The sequence below is a fragment of the Coregonus clupeaformis genome, chromosome 17 (assembly GCF_020615455.1).
Source record: "Coregonus clupeaformis isolate EN_2021a chromosome 17, ASM2061545v1, whole genome shotgun sequence".
NCBI classification, from domain to species: Eukaryota; Metazoa; Chordata; class Actinopteri; order Salmoniformes; family Salmonidae; genus Coregonus; species Coregonus clupeaformis.
The window spans coordinates 58572384-58596410 of NC_059208.1; the positions used below are offsets into that span (position 1 = coordinate 58572384).

A 24027-nucleotide genomic window follows, 5' to 3' on the forward strand; every position below is an offset into this window, starting at 1 on the left:
CAATGTTTATTTTCCAATGATGTTGTATTTTATTCCTTGTATTTTTGAATGTGATTATACTGAGTCTGCATTGTATTCGAGGTAAAATTCAAAAGAGGTATCCTGCTCACCGACTGGAGTTCTTGGCGCTCAAATGGAGTGTTTGTGAAAAATTCAGCCACTGGTTGAAAGGCCACACTTTTACAGTGTGGACCGACAATAATCCTTTGACCTATATAATGACCAAACCAAAACTTGACGCTTGCGAACAGAGGTGGGTGGCAAAGCTTTCCCCCTACACCTTCAGTATCAAACACATTCCTGGGGTAAAGAACATTGTGGCAGATGCCCTGAGTAGAGATCCGTTTGCTAAATCAGTGAGCCAAAGGTTGATCAGTGAGCCCTATGGAAGTCTTTTGGCCGAGGCGAGAGGGAACCAAAGAGGAGAAAGTCCAAGATCTCTTCCGGAGTAAGACCCAGTGTCTCCAGGCACTTGATGCAGGGTGCTGTGTAACTATGGACCCCACTCAAGACAGGCTGGCCGGCAGTCAAGAACCCTCTCATGTGAAATCTGCTTGTGAAGCTCATGTAGAGTGGGAAAGGGGAGCAGAGATAAGAGCAACACAGTTTCTCAATGTTCTTCCCCAGGCGGTGCCCTCAGAACAAGACACACTTCCAGCCCTCTCCATCGGCGCGAGCTGAGGCACAGCCAGGAAATAGATCCAGTTATCAGGGGAAGTCCTGCCACTCATTCAGAGGGGTGAGCCACCACCTAGGCGAGGGAGGAGGAGGTTAGCTCTTACGACCCAGACACTGTGCAAGCAGTGGCATCATCTAAAAGTCCAGGACGGAGTCCTATATAGGGTAACCAAAGACCCATTAAGCAGAGAGAAGAGGTATCAGTTTGTGCTGCCTGCTAGCTTGAAGGCCAAAGCTCTCGCTGGTGTGCATGACTTCGCTGGGCATCAAGGGCAGGCTAGGACAGCACACCTCGCCCGACAGCGTTTCTTCTGGCCGCAAATGGGAAGAGACATCAAGGAATATGTGAAATGCTGCCAACGCTGTATCCTTGCAAAGACCCCTGAACCAGCTGCCCGAGCTCCCTTGGAGAGCATTCGCACTTCGGCACCCATGGAGCTGGTGTGCATTGATTTTTGGAGTGCTGAGGACTCTAAGCAAAGATCTGTCGATGTGTTAGTCATAACAGACCACTTTACAAAATTGGCTCATGCCTTTCCCTGCGTAAACCAAACTGCAAAGCAAATAGCGAAGAAGTTATGGGATAACGTATTCTGCATCTACGGTTTCCCAGAGCGAATACATTCTGATCAAGGGGCCAATTTTGAAAGCAAACTCATAGCTGAACTCCTCAGCCTCACAGGGATTAAGAAAACACACACAACAGCATACCATCCCATGGGAAATGGGCAAACCGAAAGGTTCAATAGGACACTTGGCAGTATGTTGCGTGCCCTACCCCTGACAGCTAAGCAACACTGGGCCCAACAGATACAGACTTTGACTTTTGCGTATAATGCCACCACTCATGAAACAACTGGATATCCTCCATTCTATTTGATGTATGGTCGAGTGCCCAGACTCCCAGTAGACATGGTCTTCAAACAAGTCTTGAGGGATCCAGTCGTGGTGAATTATAAGACCTATGCCGAGAAACTGATGGCGAACCTCCATGTGGCTGCCGACATAGCTCAGCAGCATGCGAGAAAGGACAGCAACATCAAGCTGATGGCTACAACAAGAGAGTTCGTGGAACCCACTTGAACGTTGGCGACCGAGTTTTGTTAGCTAATAAAGCAGAGAGAGGGAAGAGGAAGTTAGCGGATAAGTGGGAAGCCACTATGTATACCATCATAGACCGGAACCCTCAGACTCACGTTTACAAAGTCAGAGACGAAAGTGGGAAAACAAAAGTTGTTCATCGGAATTTGATGTTGGACGTGAGCTTCTTGCCCATGCCAGAACTAAGCGATGAAGAGACGAATGGAGCTGCCTCGGATGTGGCCAGTGAGTTTCAGCCTCCTTCTGTTGATGCTTTGAGTGGCCTAGCAGTAGACGCTTCTGAGGACCGTACATGTTCGTGGTTAAACGCATCCTCTGACTCTGAGTCTATTGGAGAAGCTGATGAGTCTGAGATGGAGAATGAGACGCCCCACTCTCTGTCCAGGAAGTCTGTTCAACTGACACCCACGAGAGCCCAGTCTAAAGAGGTCAGAGGCCAAGGGGAAAATGAATACTCACCTGTGAGAGACTTGTCGGATTCCAGTGACCCCCCTGATTTGCACATGACTGACACTGACTCTGTTGCCCCAATTGATGTTCCTGACTTAGATGAGACAGGGTCTTCGGACGTCAATTCACCTGTTACACTGATTGATAGTCAGATACCCTCCCAAGTACAAGGGTTTGAAAGTCAGGTTGTCAGAACACGTACTGGCAGGGTTGTTAAGGCAGTCGATCGCTTGATAGAGAACATGGTGCAAAACCACTCACCAAGGGTTTTGTTACAGGAGTCAGAAGGTCACTGTCTTTCCGTTCTTTATTTTAGATACATTTTTGAGATTAAGATATTTTTCTTTATTACCAGTAGTATGACCTGAGTCATGAGATGTTCATAATGGAGGGAAAGTGTTCCAAGATTTCATATGATGTATAAGGCATCATATTCACTAGAAGGGGCAGTAGCCTGATCAACTGCTGTTTTCTTTTAACTTACTTTGTAAGTAGCTTTATACGCTGTATATGGGAAATGGAGTCCCAGGGCTATCTTGGACCAAGTGGACAAGAGTTTTATTCTATATGTTTTTGGTTATTTTCCACCCTCGAAGTGTGAAGGATTTTGGTGAAATTAAAGAGGGGTGAATGTAACAGGTCAAAGAATTACAGATTTTTGCAACCGTTCATTTTCTATTTTTTATTTTATTTTGTGAGTTGATTTCACCAAAATATTGTATTGTTCAGCATTTCGTGTAGTCTACAGATATTGGGAGAGTTAGTTGTGTAAGTGCGCCCTCTAGAGTTGGTTATATGCGGAGGGATGTTGTGCTTTTCTCAGTCTGCATTGTATTCGGCTGGGAGAGGTACGTGTTCACTTCGGCGTGACATAAACTTGATATACCTGTTAAAACTAAAACGTTTCAGTGCACATAGTAACTTGTATGTATATTATATGATGAGTGTACGTACATTTAATCAAGCTGTGTCGTGAATATAGCCATTTTTGAGAGTTGAGAAATTGCTAACTTAGCTAACCTCGTGTTCTGTTTAGCTGTAAGTTAGCAATCATCATTCTATCCTCTTGTGACGAAGCTCACGTTGTTCTTTTTATGTTAGGCGGATTCTGGTCGAGGTAGAGTGTTGAACATTTTCTCTCTTTGATGTTGAACAGGTATGTATTCCCTATATCAGGTTAAAAATGTGTTCATTTAAAATGTTTTCATGTATTGATTAGTGTTTAATGGCACTGAAAAGCTCAAATGTGAAGGATTACATGTTGCTTCGTGCATATTACTGTATGTATTACCTGTTTGAAAGATGGTTTATGTCATGTTGCACAGTATTAATATAAAGGCTAAAAGCTCAGAGTTTTTGGCAGAGATAACATGAATATGACACATACATAAGATATACACCAGATGCAATGTTTATTTTCCAATGATGTTGTATTTTATTCCTTGTATTTTGAATGTGATTATACTGAGTCTGCATTGTATTCGGCTGGGAGAGGCGGATTCTGGTCGAGGGTAGAGTGTTGAACATTTTCTCTCTTTGATGTTGAACAGTCTGCATTGTACTCGGCTGGGAGAGAGTGAGAGAGCTGTACACAATAAAGTGCCTTCAAGTACGCCAGTGTGTTGTCTTCAGTGCACCGGAACACAACGCAGTAGTCGGCAAGAGACAGACCAAGCCGGCTACACCAAGAGTGTGCAAAACTGTCATCAAGGCAAAGGGTGGCTATTTGAAGAATCTCAAATCTAAAATATATTTTGATTTGTTTATCACTTTTTTGGTTACTACATGATTCCATATGTGTTATTTCATCATTTTGATGTATTCACCATTATTCTACAATGCAAAAAATAGTAAAAATAAAGAAAAACCCTTGAATGAGTAGGTGTGTCCAAACTTTTGACTGGTACTGTATGTCTCAGGGTATTCTCGTGGGGCCTTGATGGGAATGTGTGTTCTGTCAGTGGCTCCGATCACCCCAGGGAACTTGGCCAGACGATGACTCGTGCAGAGAGATGAGATACTGCTTCGATCACCCTCTGGAAGCAGGCCTCGACAATAGATTTAGAGACATCGAACCTGTCGCTGATTGCCCTGCACAAAGGAATATAATTTATATTATGATATTATATTATATACATTAGGAAATAACTGTTATAATACCATTATAACAATACTCTGAACCGAAATTCACTCTTTGCCAACTAGGCCTATTAGTCATGATTTGAGATCAAATCGAAATGACGCTGCAGTAACATGCAGTTCGTCATTACTACCACAAGGTGTCAGCGCTACCATGTGCCTTTTAATACAGCGCTGGATGACAGTTGAAAGGTCATGTCAATGTCGTGTAAACAAAACCGATTTACCGTTTAGCAGGATAGATTTCTGGTGAGTTTTATGGCAGATCGCTTGCCGTTTATTTTAGTATATATTTAGAAATGTGCGAGTAACAGTCTGTGGCCCTGTTTACCTGTTGTCTGAGCATTTTGACGTTTGAAGTAGCTAGGGGGGCGGCAGGTAGCTTAGTGGTTAAGCGCGTTGTGCCAGTAACCGAAAGGTCGCTGGTTCTAATCCCCGAGCCGACTAGGTGAAAAATCTGTCGATGTGCCCTTGAGCAAGGCACTTAACCCTACTTGCTCCTGTAAGTCGCTCTGGATAACAGCGTCAGCTAAATGTAAATGTATGTCTATAATTGTATGTTGTTGGTCTGTGTCTGTGTATGGGTTTGGAAGGTGCTCCTTTTCATTCTGAAGTGCATTTTGAAGTCGTCATCAATGTACCATTTTTCCGGCATAGTTTGGAATCCGTGTGTGTAAACTGCGGATTGGGTGTTAACATATTCAGGATGTCCATGTCAATGTTGGCAGTGTCATACTCCTAAAAACAAAATAAATGAAAGACATTGTACTTTAGCAAGCTAGCTATCTAGTGTAGCCTGCTATGTTACTAGCTAAGTTCCGTTATGCTACTCTAGCTCTTGCCATTCCAGCTGACAATCAGCTGATTGCAGTTGCTAACGTTAGCTAGCTAGCTTGATGTTGCTGTAGCTAAAAACGAGGTTAGTGACACACCGACACGCCAAATGCATGTTGCAAGGCCAATGGGTCTTCATCACTGTCGCTGTCAATCAGAGTCTCAAAAATAGATGAAACAACATTGTTTACTACCCAAAAGAGAGCAGTCACGCATTCTCTGTTTTCAGCCATTTTTATTTGTGAACCGTTTTATCGTAAGTAAATTCGTCATTATCAAGCGCTCTAAATACTCCAACCAGAACGTATGCATTTTCAGAGCAGAGCGTCCAGAGGGAATTTATGAACGCACCCCAACAGGAACCGGCCAACATCCTGCAGAGCGTCCAGAGGGAATTTATGAACGCACCCCAACAGGAACCGGCCAACCTCCTGCAGAGCGTCCAGAGGGAATTTATGAACGCACCCCAACAGGAACCGGCCAACATCCTGCAGAGCGTCCAGAGGGAATTTATGAACGCACCCCAACAGGAACGGCCAACATCCTGCAGAGCGTCCAGAGGGAATTTATGAACGCACCCCAACAGGAACCGGCCAACATCCTGCAGAGCGTCCAGAGGGAATTTATGAACGCACCCCAACAGGAACCGGCCAACCTCCTGCAGAGCGTCCAGAGGGAATTTATGAACGCATCCCAACAGGAACCGGCCAACCTCCTGCAGAGCGTCCAGAGGGAATTTATGAACGCATCCCAACAGGAACCGGCCAACCTCCTGCAGAGCGTCCAGAGGGAATTTATGAACGCACCCCAACAGGAACCGGCCAACATCCTGCAGAGCGTCCAGAGGGAATTTATGAACGCACCCCAACAGGAACCGGCCAACCTCCTGCAGAGCGTCCAGAGGGAATTTATGAACGCACCCCAACAGGAACCGGCCAACATCCTGCAGAGCGTCCAGAGGGAATTTATGAACGCACCCCAACAGGAACCGGCCAACATCCTGCAGAGCGTCCAGAGGGAATTTATGAACGCACCCCAACAGGAACCGGCCAACCTCCTGCAGAGCGTCCAGAGGGAATTTAGAACGCACCCCAACAGGAACCGGCCAACCTCCTGCAGAGCGTCCAGAGGGAATTTATGAACGCACCCCAACAGGAACCGGCCAACCTCCTGCAGAGCGTCCAGAGGGGAATTTATGAACGCACCCCAACAGGAACCGGCCAACATCCTGCAGAGCGTCCAGAGGGAATTTATGAACGCACCCCAACAGGAACCGGCCAACCTCCTGCAGAGCGTCCAGAGGAAATTTATGAACGCACCCCAACAGGAACCGGCCAACATCCTGCAGAGCGTCCAGAGGGAATTTATGAACGCACCCCAACAGGAACCGGCCAACCTCCTGCAGAGCGTCCAGAGGGGAATTTATGAACGCACCCCAACAGGAACCGGCCAACCTCCTGCAGAGCGTCCAGAGGGAATTTATGAACGCACCCCAACAGGAACCGGCCAACCTCCTGCAGAGCGTCCAGAGGGAATTTATGAACGCACCCCAACAGGAACCGGCCAACCTCCTGCAGAGCGTCCAGAGGGAATTTATGAACGCACCCCAACAGGAACCGGCCAACCTCCTGCAGAGCGTCCAGAGGGAATTTATGAACGCACCCCAACAGGAACCGGCCAACCTCCTGCAGAGCGTCCAGAGGGAATTTATGAACGCACCCCAACAGGAACCGGCCAACCTCCTGCAGAGCATCCAGAGGGAATTTATGAACGCACCCCAACAGGAACCGGCCAACGTCCTGCAGAGCGTCCAGAGGGAATTTATGAACGCACCCCAACAGGAACCGGCCAACCTCCTGCAGAGCGTCCAGAGGGAATTTATGAACGCACCCCAACAGGAACCGGCCAACCTCCTGCAGAGCGTCCAGAGGGAATTTATGAACGCACCCCAACAGGAACCGGCCAACCTCCTGCAGAGCGTCCAGAGGGAATTTATGAACGCACCCCAACAGGAACCGGCCAACATCCTGCAGAGCGTCCAGAGGGGAATTTATGAACGCACCCCAACAGGAACCGGCCAACATCCTGCAGAGCGTCCAGAGGGAATTTATGAACGCACCCCAACAGGAACCGGCCAACCTCCTGCAGAGCGTCCAGAGGGAATTTATGAACGCACCCCAACAGGGAACCGGCCAACGTCCTGCAGAGCGTCCAGAGGGAATTTATGAACGCACCCCAACAGGAACCGGCCAACATCCTGCAGAGCGTCCAGAGGGAATTTATGAACGCACCCCAACAGGAACCGGCCAACGTCCTGCAGAGCGTCCAGAGGGAATTTATGAACGCACCCCAACAGGAACCGGCCAACCTCCTGCAGAGCGTCCAGAGGGAATTTATGAACGCACCCCAACAGGAACCGGCCAACGTCCTGCAGAGCGTCCAGAGGGAATTTATGAACGCACCCCCAACAGGAACCGGCCAACGTCCTGCAGAGCGTCCAGAGGAATTTATGAACGCACCCCAACAGGAACCGGCCAACGTCCTGCAGAGCGTCCAGAGGGAATTTATGAGCGCACCCCAACAGGAACCGCCAACGTCCTGCAGAGCGTCCAGAGGGAATTTATGAACGCACCCCAACAGGAACCGGCCAACGTCCTGCAGAGCGTCCAGAGGGGAATTTATGAACGCACCCCAACAGGAACCGGCCAACCTCCTGCAGAGCGTCCAGAGGGAATTTATGAACGCACCCCCAACAGGAACCGGCCAACGTCCTGCAGAGCGTCCAGAGGGAATTTATGAACGCACCCCAACAGGAACCGGCCAACCTCCTGCAGAGCGTCCAGAGGGAATTTATGAACGCATCCCAACAGGAACCGGCCAACCTCCTGCAGAGCGTCCAGAGGGAATTTATGAACGCACCCCAACAGGAACCGGCCAACGTCCTGCAGAGCGTCCAGAGGGAATTTATGAACGCACCCCAACAGGAACCGGCCAACCTCCTGCAGAGCGTCCAGAGGGAATTTATGAACGCACCCCCAACAGGAACCGCCAACGTCCTGCAGAGCGTCCAGAGGGAATTTATGAACGCACCCCAACAGGAACCGGCCAACCTCCTGCAGAGCGTCCAGAGGGAATTTATGAACGCACCCCAACAGGAACCGGCCAACCTCCTGCAGAGCGTCCAGAGGGAATTTATGAACGCACCCCAACAGGAACCGGCCAACCTCCTGCAGAGCGTCCAGAGGGAATTTATGAACGCACCCCAACAGGAACCGGCCAACCTCCTGCAGAGCGTCCAGAGGGAATTTATGAACGCACCCCCAACAGGAACCGGCCAACATCCTGCAGAGCGTCCAGAGGGGAATTTATGAACGCACCCCAACAGGAACCGGCCAACCTCCTGCAGAGCGTCCAGAGGGAATTTATGAACGCACCCCAACAGGAACCGGCCAACCTCCTGCAGAGCGTCCAGAGGGAATTTATGAACGCACCCCAACAGGAACCGGCCAACCTCCTGCAGAGCGTCCAGAGGGGAATTTATGAACGCACCCCAACAGGAACCGGCCAACGTCCTGCAGAGCGTCCAGAGGGAATTTATGAACGCACCCCAACAGGAACCGGCCAACATCCTGCAGAGCGTCCAGAGGGAATTTATGAACGCACCCCAACAGGAACCGGCCAACGTCCTGCAGAGCGTCCAGAGGGAATTTATGAACGCACCCCAACAGGAACCGGCCAACATCCTGCAGAGCGTCCAGAGGGAATTTATGAACGCACCCCAACAGGAACCGGCCAACCTCCTGCAGAGCGTCCAGAGGGAATTTATGAACGCACCCCAACAGGAACGGCCAACCTCCTGCAGAGCGTCCAGAGGGAAATTTATGAACGCACCCCAACAGGAACCCGGCCAACGTCCTGCAGAGCGTCCAGAGGGAATTTATGAACGCACCCCAACAGGAACCGGCCAACGCGTCCTGCAGAGCGTCCAGAGGGAATTTATGAACGCACCCCAACAGGAACCGGCCAACATCCTGCAGAGCGTCCAGAGGGAATTTATGAACGCACCCCAACAGGAACCGGCCAAGCGTCCTGCAGAGCGTCCAGAGGGAATTTATGAACGCACCCCAACAGGAACCGGCCAACATCCTGCAGAGCGTCCAGAGGGAATTTATGAACGCACCCCAACAGGAACCGGCCAACATCCTGCAGAGCGTCCAGAGGGAATTTATGAACGCACCCCAACAGGAACCGGCCAACGTCCTGCAGAGCGTCCAGAGGGATTTATGAACGCACCCCAACAGGAACCGACCAACGTCCTGCAGAGCGTCCAGAGGGAATTTATGAACGCACCCCAACAGGAACCGGCCAACCTCCTGCAGAGCGTCCAGAGGGAATTTATGAACGCACCCCAACAGGAACCGGCCAACGTCCTGCAGAGCGTCCAGAGGGAATTTATGAACGCACCCCAACAGGAACCGGCCAACGTCCTGCTACTGTTGCCATTCTTATTTTTATTTTTTTAGAACTTGAGCTTTGATGCAGCCAACTTTTTAAATAATGCACTTTCTATAATGAAAAAAATGATGCTATTAAATGTGTAATTTGGTGTAATTAACACTGTAGACATCAATTACAATGTCCAGAACAATCCTACCTCGGCTTCATGTGTTTTTATATTTGTCTGTTTCCTTTTCAATGCCTTGTACTGTCTTTCCTTTAGAAACCCCCCAGATATCCTCCAAATCAATTCCTTTCCTGTTGGTTTTACGCTCTATTTCTCCTCCTTCTTCTTGTTGTCCTGATGTCCTAGTCCCTCAGTCCTACCCTTCTTGGTTCTTGCCAGATGATCAACATGACTTAGTAGACTAGCTAGCTTTCAGAGCCAGGTTTAACCGATCTCTCGAAATCTCTCTCAAAATCAAACAATCTTCTCAAAGGAAAACCATCTCCAGATGTGGAGAACACGGCACAGCATTGAAACAACCAAACTGTTCACGAAAAAACTAAATAATTTAACAAAAATAATCACATTTTAGGAGGAGCTCTCTCAACTGCTGCTGCTCAGTTAGATGGTGATGTCACAATCAGTATAAAATGGGCCATAACCTGTAAACTAGATCCCACTCTGTAACTTTGATCTGCACATAGAAAATCCACCAAATCATGGTCTTTTTTTTCTCCTACTAATTTCGTGAGAAATCAGCCGTATATGGTTATCAGACGTCTCATTCTCAAGCACACTATTTCTAATATTCTCTAGTTCCCCCCCCCCTCTTCATTATTTCGAAAGGAAATTCAGTATCACTCGTGGTCCGCTCTGCAGTGTCACTCCAGTGTGTGATCACCACTCACTCTGTGGAGTTTTGAGAAGTATTGCAGTGACGTGGCGGACGCTGCAGCCTGGGGGGGACAACTGGAGGTACCTTCATCCAAAGGACCCAACAGAGCACCTGGTGTTATAATGGTTTTATACTGATTTATAAATTATCTATAAACTATTTAAACATTTTACAAACTACTTATAGATCCTTTATAGTTAGCGTACCTTCCTGTGAAATGTTACCAAAATGGGGTCACATATACTCAGTGATTCATGTATGATCCTTCTTTGTTCCCTTACAGCTGAGAGCTCTGACGCGGGTCAACTGCCAATAGAAGTGCTCCAAGCCGATTCTCCAGCGATAATCATCGGAGAGGAATTTGACAAGTCACCCATCACCATTATGTAAGTACCATGTCACCTCCATACTTCCCCAGCTTCATCTACCAATGAATTCGAGTGGTTATAATTCTCCAGCCCCATTCTTCAGCCTTATAGAAAAAACAAGTGACGGGGCTGCCATTTGGCTGAAAAACTAATTATCCAAATGATGGATTGTGCCTTTAATTGTTGATATTGTGTTTCAGTTACATGCGTCATGCATATGGACTGGGTGAACACTACAACTCAGTGGAACGTCTGAAGGAACTCAAGAGGAAGGCTGAGACGCATTGAGTTAAATTATAATGAATGATAAAGTCAAGCAGGGGTGGAGATAGAAACAATTTGGGAACCCACCAATGTAAAACCTTTGAATTCACAATGTCAAATGACAAAATGATTTCACTTCTAGAGAGCCACCCCCTCCCCCCCACATACAGTTTACAGTCTAGATAAAGTGCTTGCAGTCCAAGGAATTCGATGGGAGGAGAGAGGCCGAGAGACTGAAAATAATACCACCACCTAACTATGTGGGGACTGAGGGAATATTTACCGTCAGAGTGAGCTGAGGCAGAATTGGAAGTAACTTTGTACATCCTTCATCAGTGCTTGTGATACTCTTGATATCATCATGGAAATGTTATCTATTAAATATTGCTTTTGGTGGTGATGTGCTGTTATTTCCAATGACTGCAATATCAAAGGCTGATTGTCTTGTATGTGTGTATGCTGATGGACAATATTGTCTCATACAATAAAATGTTTTTTAATTCCAGTTTCATTTCCGCTGGAAAGACATTAATGCAAAAAACTTTACAGCATATTGTCCTGTTGATTGTTGAATGACCAATGTGCCAATTTTGGCATTTTTATTTAAATTCAACACGTGTGATGAGGTTAGGGAAATGCTCTTTTAGTAGCTAGAATGGTTCTGAAGTTCAAACGATACATTTTGTTTAAAAAATGATGTCCAGAAGAAGGAAATCCCAAACCAATCTCCTGTAGTAAGAACAAACCGATTTCCAGGAGAGACCACCAGAGTTCACTAAAGTGTCGCTAATGGGATTTTGGTCAGTTGACCAAGCATCTTGTTTCTATGGGAACCTGCCTACCTTGTAGGAGTTGTGCTTTTATTCTGTCTAACAAATCATGGCTAACAATCTGGTTATTAGAGCTTTGAAAGCTAACTCAAAGTCGTTCAATTTGAGCTCGAAGAAAATGACCGACGTTCCCAAATCGGTTGCCAGATTAACAACTATTTCGACCCTTCGGTTGAACAATAACAGCCTTACAACCCTGCCGGTGGAACTGCGGACGTTACAACGCGTGAGTAACGTTAACGACGGACAGTTATGTCTTGGGTTATTTTACTTGCCTGCTAGCTATATAACCTATGTATTTATCTTGCATATGTTGCTTTTTGTTATCTATTTGCATACTGCAAAGCTGACAGAACTCAATTTGGGAAATAATGCTCTGGAGGAGATCCCGTCTGTCCTGAAGTACCTGAACTCCTTGAAAAAACTTTATTTGTTTGGAAACCACATTACAAGATTGCCACCAGAGGTGTTGGGTAAGCTGTCCTGCTGTCTATGGATTAAGAAGATTTAAATAGGTACTGTACAGTACCATCATCATCATCATCATCACTATATCTTGTATCTTGCAGAAGGACTTCATAACCTTACTCTCCTCAATCTGAACCACAATCACATCTCAGTCCTTCCACCGGAGATTAAAAGGTACCAATTTGCTGACCAATAACCTAATTGTGATTCATACAGCAAACCTGTAGATGGTATTAGAATAGGCTACATAGGCTGTGTTTAGCCCAGGTCGGACATTTCCCCACTAGGCTAATTGGTCTTTTGACCAATCACGTCAGATATTTTCACATCAGCTCTTTTTCAGAGCTAACCTGGCGACCCAGACACCTTGCTCTGGTCAAACGCTAGGCCACGCCCACAGACGTTAGTTTCTTCTCCTCGATGAGTCTGGATCTAATGTAGTCCCGTGTAGCTCAGTTGGTAGAGGATGGTGCTTGCAACGCCAGGGTTGTGGGTTCGATTCCCACGGGGGGACCAGTATGAAAATGTATGCACTCACTAACTGTATGTCGCCCTGGATAAGAGAGTCTGCTGAATTACTAAAAAATGTTTTTTAAAGAATGGATCTGAGTACCTCCCCGACCCTTCACTGAATACCAACACATTGGGCTCCCGAGTGGCTCAGCGGTCTAAGGCGCTGCATCTCAGAGCCAGAGGCATCACTACAGACCCTGGTTCGATTCCAGGCTGTATCACAACTGGACGTGATTGGGAGTCCCATAGGGCGGCGCACACTTGGCCCTGCGTAGTCTGGGTTTGGCCGGTGTAGGCCGTCATTGTAAATAAGAATTTGTTCTTGCCTAGTTAAATAAAGATAAAATACAAATTAGGGGCTGTCTGATTGGTCCAGAAACCGATGGGTTGGGCCAGAGCCAGAACACGTGGTTTGAAAATTCGTCATTGGCTTTGATACTCTGATTGGTTAGAGACGATCCAATTGCTGATGACTTCGTTTTGTCAAAGGCCCTCGTGCCCCTCGTCACAACAAACGACTTCAATGATGGCCGTCTCAGACTGAAGTATGTAGCGAACCACAGAGCAGCAGAACAATTCAGTGTGAGTCGTCAGGCTATCTGATTGGTCAAAACACCAATTAGTGAAATCTCGGTTAACCCAGAACTAAAACCTTGAGTATTTTGGTCAGATGCTCATTATGTTTACATATGCTGTGTTTACAAAGCCAGCCCAATTCTGATCATTTTTACACTGATGCGAAAAGATCTGATGTGATTGGTCAAAAGACCAATTAGTGTAAAAAAGATCAGAGTTTGGCTTTCTGTGTAAACACAGCCTCTCTAAACATATTGAGCATCTGACCAAATTACTCAAGATTTTAGTTCTGGGTTAACCGAGATTAGGCTAGATATAGAAATATCTCATAACCACATGTTCTATTTTCTCAGTCTTTCTAACCTGGAAACCCTCAGTTTACTGGACAACCAATTGGAGGAACTTCCTGTAGAAATAGGTTTTCTCAAGAAGATGGTTGAGATTAATTTAACCAACAACGAGCTGGGCAGACTGCCCAAACAGATATACAGTTTGTCACAACTGGCCAGATTATATCTGGCAAGAAACAACCTCACAGAACTGCCAGAGGTAGGTGTTGTTCAGGCTCTACTTGATGTCTGATGTTTCATCTTTCTTAGGTATCTTTGTTAATATTGTGCTTGTGTCATTTTCTCTGGCCTTGCTTCAAATTAGGTTACCGATCCTCCACTCTGTTAGGTTTCATTGTTAGTCAGTTTTATAAAATGAATCTGTTCCATGACCTGATGGTTTACTGTCCCTAAACCTGTCCTCTTTTCCCTCAGGGTGTTATTGGGCTGATGAAGCTCAGAGTGCTGGATGTGGCTGGAAACCGTTTATCCATGTTTCCTGTCGATGTATGTACCGTTTTGTCTTCACCACAATATTGTTTACAGTACAACAACAACAAGATATAGCACAATATGAAGATGTTATTGTTAGAGGAGGTAGGCCTAATGGTGTTGCTGTCTACAGTTAGAGGAGGTAGGCCTAATGGTGTTGCTGTCTACAGTTAGAGGAGGTAGGCCTAATGGTGTTGCTGTCTACAGTTAGAGGAGGTAGGCCTAATGGTGTTGCTGTCTACAGTTAGAGGAGGTAGGCCTAATGGTGTTGCTGTCTACAGTTAGAGGAGGTAGGCCTAATGGTGTTGCTGTCTACAGTTAGAGGAGGTAGGCCTAATGGTGTTGCTGTCTACAGTTAGAGGAGGTAGGCCTAATGGTGTTGCTGTCTACAGTTGTTAGAGGAGGTAGGCCTAATGGTGTTGCTGTCTACAGTTGTTAGAGGAGGTAGGTCTAATGGTGTTGCTGTCTACAGTTGTTAGAGGAGGTAGGCCTAATGGTGTTGCTGTCTACAGTTGTTAGAGGAGGTAGGCCTAATGGTGTTGCTGTCTACAGTTGTTAGAGGAGGTAGGCCTAATGGTGTTGCTGTCTACAGTTGTTAGAGGAGGTAGGCCTAATGGTGTTGCTGTCTACAGTTAGAGGAGGTAGGCCTAATGGTGTTGCTGTCTACAGTTGTTAGAGGAGGTAGGCCTAATGGTGTTGCTGTCTACAGTTGTTAGAGGAGGTAGGCCTAATGGTGTTGCTGTCTACAGTTGTTAGAGGAGGTAGGCCTAATGGTGTTGCTGTCTACAGTTGTTAGAGGAGGTAGGCCTAATGGTGTTGCTGTCTACAGTTGTTAGAGGAGGTAGGTCTAATGGTGTTGCTGTCTACAGTTGTTAGAGGAGGTAGGCCTAATGGTGTTGCTGTCTACAGTTGTTAGAGGAGGTAGGCCTAATGGTGTTGCTGTCTACAGTTGTTAGAGGAGGTAGGCCTAATGGTGTTGCTGTCTACAGTTAGAGGAGGTAGGCCTAATGGTGTTGCTGTCTACAGTTAGAGGAGGTAGGCCTAATGGTGTTGCTGTCTACAGTTAGAGGAGGTAGGCCTAATGGTGTTGCTGTCTACAGTTAGAGGAGGTAGGCCTAATGGTGTTGCTGTCTACAGTTAGAGGAGGTAGGCCTAATGGTGTTGCTGTCTACAGTTAGAGGAGGTAGGCCTAATGGTGTTGCTGTCTACAGTTAGAGGAGGTAGGCCTAATGGTGTTGCTGTCTACAGTTGTTAGAGGAGGTAGGCCTAATGGTGTTGCTGTCTACAGTTGTTAGAGGAGGTAGGTCTAATGGTGTTGCTGTCTACAGTTGTTAGAGGAGGTAGGCCTAATGGTGTTGCTGTCTACAGTTGTTAGAGGAGGTAGGCCTAATGGTGTTGCTGTCTACAGTTGTTAGAGGAGGTAGGCCTAATGGTGTTGCTGTCTACAGTTAGAGGAGGTAGGCCTAATGGTGTTGCTGTCTACAGTTAGAGGAGGTAGGCCTAATGGTGTTGCTGTCTACAGTTAGAGGAGGTAGGCCTAATGGTGTTGCTGTCTACAGTTAGAGGAGGTAGGCCTAATGGTGTTGCTGTCTACAGTTAGAGGAGGTAGGCCTAATGGTGTTGCTGTCTACAGTTAGAGGAGGTAGGCCTAATGGTGTTGCTGTCTACAGTTAGAGGAGGTAGGCCTAATGGTGTTGCTGTCTACAGTTGTTAGAGGAGGTAGGCCTAATGGTGTTGCTGTCTACAGTTGTTAGAGGAGGTAGGCCTAATGGTGTTGCTGTCTACAGTTGTTAGAGGAGGTAGGCCTAATGGTGTTGCTGTCTACAGTTGTTAGAGGAGGTAGGCCTAATGGTGTTGCTGTCTACAGTTGTTAGAGGAGGTAGGTCTAATGGTGTTGCTGTCTACAGTTGTTAGAGGAGGTAGGCCTAATGGTGTTGCTGTCTACAGTTGTTAGAGGAGGTAGGCCTAATGGTGTTGCTGTCTACAGTTGTTAGAGGAGGTAGGCCTAATGGTGTTGCTGTCTACAGTTAGAGGAGGTAGGCCTAATGGTGTTGCTGTCTACAGTTAGAGGAGGTAGGCCTAATGGTGTTGCTGTCTACAGTTAGAGGAGGTAGGCCTAATGGTGTTGCTGTCTACAGTTAGAGGAGGTAGGCCTAATGGTGTTGCTGTCTACAGTTAGAGGAGGTAGGCCTAATGGTGTTGCTGTCTACAGTTAGAGGAGGTAGGCCTAATGGTGTTGCTGTCTACAGTTAGAGGAGGTAGGCCTAATGGTGTTGCTGTCTACAGTTAGAGGAGGTAGGCCTAATGGTGTTGCTGTCTACAGTTAGAGGAGGTAGGCCTAATTGTGTTGCTGTCTACAGTTAGAGGAGGTAGGCCTAATGGTGTTGCTGTCTACAGTTGTTAGAGGAGGTAGGCCTAATGGTGTTGCTGTCTACAGTTGTTAGAGGAGGTAGGTCTAATGGTGTTGCTGTCTACAGTTGTTAGAGGAGGTAGGCCTAATGGTGTTGCTGTCTACAGTTGTTAGAGGAGGTAGGCCTAATGGTGTTGCTGTCTACAGTTGTTAGAGGAGGTAGGCCTAATGGTGTTGCTGTCTACAGTTAGAGGAGGTAGGCCTAATGGTGTTGCTGTCTACAGTTAGAGGAGGTAGGCCTAATGGTGTTGCTGTCTACAGTTAGAGGAGGTAGGCCTAATGGTGTTGCTGTCTACAGTTAGAGGAGGTAGGCCTAATGGTGTTGCTGTCTACAGTTAGAGGAGGTAGGCCTAATGGTGTTGCTGTCTACAGTTAGAGGAGGTAGGCCTAATGGTGTTGCTGTCTACAGTTAGAGGAGGTAGGCCTAATGGTGTTGCTGTCTACAGTTTTTAGAGGAGGTAGGCCTAATGGTGTTGCTGTCTACAGTTGTTAGAGGTGGTAGGTCTAATGGTGTTGCTGTCTACAGTTGTTAGAGGAGGTAGGCCTAATGGTGTTGCTGTCTACAGTTGTTAGAGGAGGTAGGCCTAATGGTGTTGCTGTCTACAGTTGTTAGAGGAGGTAGGCCTAATGGTGTTGCTGTCTACAGTTAGAGGAGGTAGGCCTAATGGTGTTGCTGTCTACAGTTGTTAGAGGAGGTAGGCCTAATGGTGTTGCTGTCTACAGTTGTTAGAGGAGGTAGGCCTAATGGTGTTGCTGTCTACAGTTGTTAGAGGAGGTAGGCCTAATGGTGTTGCTGTCTACAGTTGTTAGAGGAGGTAGGCCTAATGGTGTTGCTGTCTACAGTTGTTAGAGGAGGTAGGCCTAATGGTGTTGCTGTCTACAGTTAGAGGAGGTAGGCCTAATGGTGTTGCTGTCTACAGTTGTTAGAGGAGGTAGGCCTAATGGTGTTGCTGTCTACAGTTGTTAGAGGAGGTAGGCCTAATGGTGTTGCTGTCTACAGTTAGAGGAGGTAGGCCTAATGGTGTTGCTGTCTACAGTTGTTAGAGGAGGTAGGCCTAATGGTGTTGCTGTCTACAGTTGTTAGAGGAGGTAGGCCTAATGGTGTTGCTGTCTACAGTTGTTAGAGGAGGTAGGCCTAATGGTGTTGCTGTCTACAGTTGTTAGAGGAGGTAGGCCTAATGGTGTTGCTGTCTACAGTTGTTAGAGGAGGTAGGCCTAATGGTGTTGCTGTCTACAGTTAGAGGAGGTAGGCCTAATGGTGTTGCTGTCTACAGTTGTTAGAGGAGGTAGGCCTAATGGTGTTGCTGTCTACAGTTAGAGGAGGTAGGCCTAATGGTGTTGCTGTCTACAGTTGTTAGAGGAGGTAGGCCTAATGGTGTTGCTGTCTACAGTTGTTAGAGGAGGTAGGTCTAATGGTGTTGCTGTCTACAGTTGTTAGAGGAGGTAGGCCTAATGGTGTTGCTGTCTACAGTTGTTAGAGGAGGTAGGCCTAATGGGGTTGCTGTCTACAGTTGTTAGAGGAGGTAGGTCTAATGGTGTTGCTGTCTACAGTTGTTAGAGGATGTAGGCCTAATGGTGTTGCTGTCTACAGTTAGAGGAGGTAGGCCTAATGGTGTTGCTGTCTACAGTTAGAGGAGGTAGGCCTAATGGTGTTGCTGTCTACAGTTGTTAGAGGAGGTAGGCCTAATGGTGTTGCTGTCTACAGTTGTTAGAGGAGGTAGGCCTAATGGTGTTGCTGTCTACAGTTAGAGGAGGTAGGCCTAATGGTGTTGCTGTCTACAGTTGTTAGAGTGAGGTAGGCCTAATGGTGTTGCTGTCTACAGTTGTTAGAGGAGGTAGGCCTAATGGTGTTGCTGTCTACAGTTGTTAGAGGAGGTAGGCCTAATGGTGTTGCTGTCTACAGTTGTTAGAGGAGGTAGGCCTAATGGTGTTGCTGTCTACAGTTGTTAGAGGAGATAGGCCTAATGGTGTTGCTGTCTACAGTTGTTAGAGGAGGTAGGCCTAATGGTGTTGCTGTCTACAGTTAGAGGAGGTAGGCCTAATGGTGTTGCTGTCTACAGTTGTTAGAGGAGGTAGGCCTAATGGTGTTGCTGTCTACAGTTGTTAGAGGATGTAGGTCTAATGGTGTTGCTGTCTACAGTTGTTAGAGGAGGTAGGCCTAATGGTGTTGCTGTCTACAGTTGTTAGAGGAGGTAGGCCTAATGGTGTTGCTGTCTACAGTTGTTAGAGGAGGTAGGCCTAATGGTGTTGCTGTCTACAGTTGTTAGAGGAGGTAGGCCTAATGGTGTTGCTGTCTACAGTTAGAGGAGGTAGGCCTAATGGTGTTGCTGTCTACAGTTGTTAGAGGAGGTAGGCCTAATGGTGTTGCTGTCTACAGTTGTTAGAGGAGGTAGGCCTAATGGTGTTGCTGTCTACAGTTGTTAGAGGAGGTAGGTCTAATGGTGTTGCTGTCTACAGTTCCAGTTTCTGGCCCTGAACGAGCTGCTCTGTGAAGGAAACACGTTTGTGAAGAGCAAGCTGATGGAATCTGTTCAAGCTGTGGAGGTGCTGTCATTGAAGGTAAGCTCTCATCGTCGGCGAAATAGGCTATGTCAGAGGTCTCCAACTCCAGTCCTGCAGGAGTACATGGTGTGCAGGCTTTCGTTCCAGCCCTTCAGTAAATGCTACATTTGTATTATATTAAATTCCATTTGTTTTATTTGTACTTCTTCTTATCTCTTATTGTTGTGGTATTATGCAGAGGGAACCTGCAGTCAGCAGTGCATTGGACTGGGTACACCATGTGTATCCTGAGCATATGAAAACAACTGGAACATTAACACACCTGATTTAGCTGATCATTACTCAACACAACACACCAAAACACACCACAACACACCACACCACAACACACCAAAACACACCACAACACCAAAACACAACACACCAAAACACACCACAACACACCACACCACAACACACCAAAACACACCACCACAACACACCACAACACACAACAACACAACCCACAACAATGCAATACAACATACCACAACACAACACACAACACCACACCACAACACCATCAGTAGTACTGACCTGTTGCCATCTCTGTATCTCTGTCTCCAGGAGCTGTCTGCTCGTCAGATCCTGGTGGAGGACAGGAATAGGTTCAGTATGGTTCACCTGGCTCTGTCCTACCACCCTGGTCTGGGCCTGCTGCTGGCTGACAGGGGCACGTGTGCCCTCTGCCTCCAACCCTTCCTCACCACCTGGCTGGAGTGTGTACGCTTCATCAACCTCAGGAAGGTACAGTTACAGAGAGTGTACGTCCCAAATGGCACCCTATTCCCTACATAGTGCACTATAAATCAAATCAAAGTTTATTGGTCGCATACACAGATTTTCAGATGTTATCGCAGGTGCAGCGAAATGCTTGTGTTTCTAGCTCCAACAGTGCAGCAATACCTAGCAATACAATAAACAAAACACAATACACAGATAATCCAAAAAAGCAAGTGGGGACAACAGGCTGGGATAGGGAGAGATTGAATATGTCTGTAAACATTCCAGCCAGCTGGTCTGCAGATGCTGTGAAGACGTTAACACGCTTAAATGACTTATTCACGTCGGCCACAGAGGAAGAGAGCACACAGTCCTCGTGAGCGTTGGGGGCCCTGTCGGCGGCTCAGTATTGTTTTCCTTTAAGCGAGCAAAGAAGGTGTTTAGCTCGTCCAGGAGCGAGGCATCGGTGTCCGCAACATGGCTGGTTTTCCCTTTATAGTCAGTGATTGTCTGGAGTCCCTGCCACATACGTCTCATGTCTGAGTCGTTGAATTGCGACTCCCCTTTGTCCCTGTACTGACGTTTTTCCTCTTTGATTGCCTTACGGAGGTCATAGCTGGTCCGTTTGTACACATCCATGTTCCCAGTCACCTTGCGGTGGTTTGCGCTTTCAGTTTTTCGTGAATGCTGCCATTTATCCACGGTTTTTGGTTTGGATAAGTTCTAATCGACACAGTGGGAACAACATCCTCTATGCAGTCAGTCACCGAGTCAGTGTATACGTCAATACTATTTTCTCAGAAGTGACCCAGAACATTTCCTAGTCCGTGTCATCAACACAATGTTGAAGCATAGATTCCGATTGGTCAGACCAACATTGAACAGTCCTTACCACGGGTATTTCCTGTTTAAGTTTCTGCCTATAGGAGAGGAGGAGCAGAATGGAGGCATGATCTGATTTGCCGAAGGGAGGGTGGGGGAGGGCCTTGTTGATAGAATTTCGGTAGTGATTTCCTTTATTAAAGTCCCCAGCTACAATAAATGTGACCTCAGGATATGCGGTTTCCATTTTGCACAAAGTCCAGTGTAGCTCCTTGAGAGCCGTCATGGTATCGGCTTGGGGGGAATATTCACGGCAGTGACAATGACTGAAGAAAATTATCTCGGGTGGTAATTCGGTCTGCATTTGATTGTGAGGTATTCCAGATCGGGAGAACAAAAGGACTTGAGTTCCTGTACGTTACCACAATCACACCATGAGTTGTTAATCATCAAACAAACCGCCCTGCCTTTCTTTTTCCTGGAGAGTTCTTTCTTCCTGTCCACATGATGGACAGAGAACCCCGCTGGCTGAATGGACGGGGACAATATATCCGGAGAGAACCATGATTCCGTAAAACAGAGTATGTTACAGTCCCTGATGTCTCTCTGAAAGGAAATCCTCGCCCTGAGATCATCTACTTTCATCTACTTTATTGTCCAGGGACTGTATCTTAGTGAGTAATATACTCTGAAGGGGTGGATGGTATGGTATGGATGGCACACCGCCTGAGTCTGACTAGGGCCCCTCTTCTTCTACCTCTTCTCTGGCGTCGGCGTTTTGGTGCAGACCTGGGATGAATACAGCTGCCTCGGGAAGTTCAAGCAAAGGATCCAGGTCAGGGAATTTCTGCTCTAAGTTCTAATGAGTGACCGCCAATCAAATATCCAGAAGTTTGGCTAGCAGCTAGAAACAGGGCGACCGTGTCTGTTTGTTTTTATTTTTACATCAACCTCAGGAAGGTACGGTAACTGAGATAGGGTACGTCCCCTACCTAGTGCACTACTTTGACAGTATACAAAACATGGTTGATGACAAATAATAATATAATAATATGCCATTTAGCAGACGCTTTTATCCAAAGCAACTTACAGTCATGCGTGCATACATTTTTTTTTCTGTATGGGTGGTCCCGGGGATCGAACCCACTACCCTGGCGTTACAAGCGCCGTGCTCTACCAGCTGAGCTACAAGATACTGAGTTCATAGGGGAGACCAGTAGCCAGCTGCAGCCAGACATCTGCAGACACTATGTAGCCTACACTACAGCTAGTTTACACACACATTCATTTATACTTCTTTCTGATGCATATATGGACTCAAACAATATATTTAAAGTTATCAGTCATCTGGAATGAACTTACTTTGTGTCTATGGTTTCAGTCATTGGTGTAGTGAAGGGTAAACACATATCTTTTTCCCACTACATCACTGGTTTCAATGGTATGCTATCCGTAGACACATAGCACCACGCATGAGCCAAGCATGAGCCAAGCAACTGTCTTACTGATCTCTCCTTCAGGACATGAAGATGAAGAGTTCTCAGACCATCCCTGTACGTGCTCTCCTCTGTTCCTACCAGTGCTTCAATAAGAGCGGACATTCATACTATGGTGTTGCATCTGTATGAAGAGGTACTTCCATTAAAACATCTATTTGGTATAATGTAAGTAAGTAGTTCCTGTTATTTCAATCCAAAATGTATTATCTGCATGTCCACCAGATGGCAGCAGAGAACCATAGAAAGAGGCCAGGCTCCTGACACAATACCATGAGGCCCAAAACAATGAGCTAGGTTGGACAGAGAGCTAGATTGGACAGAGAGCTAGGTTGGACAGAGAGCTAGGTTGGACAGAGAGCTAGGTTGGACAGAGAGCAAGGTTGGACAGAGAGCTAGCTAGGTGGGACAGAGAGCAAGGTTGGACAGAGAGCTAGGTTGGACAGAGAGCTAGGTGGGACAGAGAGCTAGGTGGGACAGAGAGCTAGGTTGGACAGAGAGCTAGATTGGACAGAGAGCTAGGTTGGACAGAGAGCTAGGTTGGACAGAGAGCTAGGTTGGACAGAGAGCTAGGTTGGACAGAGAGCTAGGTTGGACAGAGAGCTAGGTTGGACAGAGAGCTAGGTTGGACAGAGAGCTAGGTTGGACAGAGAGCTAGATTGGACAGAGAGCAAGGTGGGACAGAGAGCTAGCTAGGTGGGACAGAGAGCAAGGTTGGACAGAGAGCTAGATTGGACAGAGAGCAAGGTTGGACAGAGAGCTAGCTAGGTGGGACAGAGAGCAAGGTTGGACAGAGAGCTAGATTGGACAGAGAGCAAGGTTGGACAGAGAGCTAGCTAGGTGGGACAGAGAGCAAGGTTGGACAGAGAGCTAGATTGGACAGAGAGCTAGGTTGGACAGAGAGCTAGGTTGGACAGAGAGCTAGCTAGGTTGGATAGAGAGCAAGGTTGGACAGAGAGCTAGCTAGGTGAGACAGAGAGCTAGCTAGGTGGGACAGAGAGCAAGGTTGGACAGAGAGCAAGGTTGGACAGAGAGCAAGGTTGGACAGAGAGCTAACTAGGTGGGACAGAGAGCAAGGTTGGACAGAGAGCAGGGTTGGACAGAGAGCTAGGTTGGACAGAGAGCAAGGTTGGACAGAGAGCTAGGTTGGACAGAGAGCTAGGTTGGACAGAGAGCTAGGTTGGACAGAGAGCTAGGTTGGACAGAGAGCTAGATTGGACAGAGAGCTAGGTTGGACAGAGAGCTAGGTTGGACAGAGAGCTAGGTTGGACAGAGAGCTAGGTTGGACAGAGAGCTAGATTGGACAGAGAGCAAGGTTGGACAGAGAGCTAGCTAGGTGGGACAGAGAGCAAGGTTGGACAGAGAGCAAGGTTGGACAGAGAGCTAGGTTGGACAGAGAGCTAGGTTGGACAGAGAGCTAGGTTGGACAGAGAGCTAGGTTGGACAGAGAGCTAGCTAGGTTGGACAGAGAGCTAGATTGGACAGAGAGCAAGGTGGGACAGAGAGCTAGCTAGGTGGGTCAGAGAGCAAGGTTGGACAGAGAGCTAGATTGGACAGAGAACAAGGTTGGCCAGAGAGCTAGCTAGGTGGGACAGAGAGCAAGGTGGGACAGAGAGCAAGGTTGGACAGAGAGCAAGGTTGGACAGAGAGCTAG

General features: G+C 47.1%; 1 protein-coding gene and 1 long non-coding RNA gene across 2 annotated transcripts in view; both read left to right on the forward strand.

Moving 5' to 3' along the window:
* Positions 1-9518: 9518 nt before the first annotated feature.
* LOC121586851 lies at positions 9519-11678 on the forward strand. The gene is made up of 3 exons (XR_006003975.2): positions 9519-10666; positions 10825-10927; positions 11110-11678. It is a non-coding gene; the product is annotated as an uncharacterized LOC121586851 (long non-coding RNA).
* A 216-nt stretch (positions 11679-11894) lies between these two features.
* Positions 11895-24027, forward strand: part of lrrc69 (leucine rich repeat containing 69) — a 13703-nt gene continuing 1570 nt past the window's right edge. Inside the window, exons 1-8 of the mRNA XM_041903860.2 lie at positions 11895-12229; positions 12350-12476; positions 12573-12645; positions 13914-14109; positions 14325-14396; positions 19249-19350; positions 19900-20079; positions 22398-22509. Coding sequence (XP_041759794.2) covers positions 12053-12229; positions 12350-12476; positions 12573-12645; positions 13914-14109; positions 14325-14396; positions 19249-19350; positions 19900-20079; positions 22398-22505 — 1035 coding nt within the window. The 5' untranslated portion in view covers positions 11895-12052 and the 3' untranslated portion in view covers positions 22506-22509. The remainder of the gene's footprint in view (positions 12230-12349; positions 12477-12572; positions 12646-13913; positions 14110-14324; positions 14397-19248; positions 19351-19899; positions 20080-22397; positions 22510-24027) is intronic.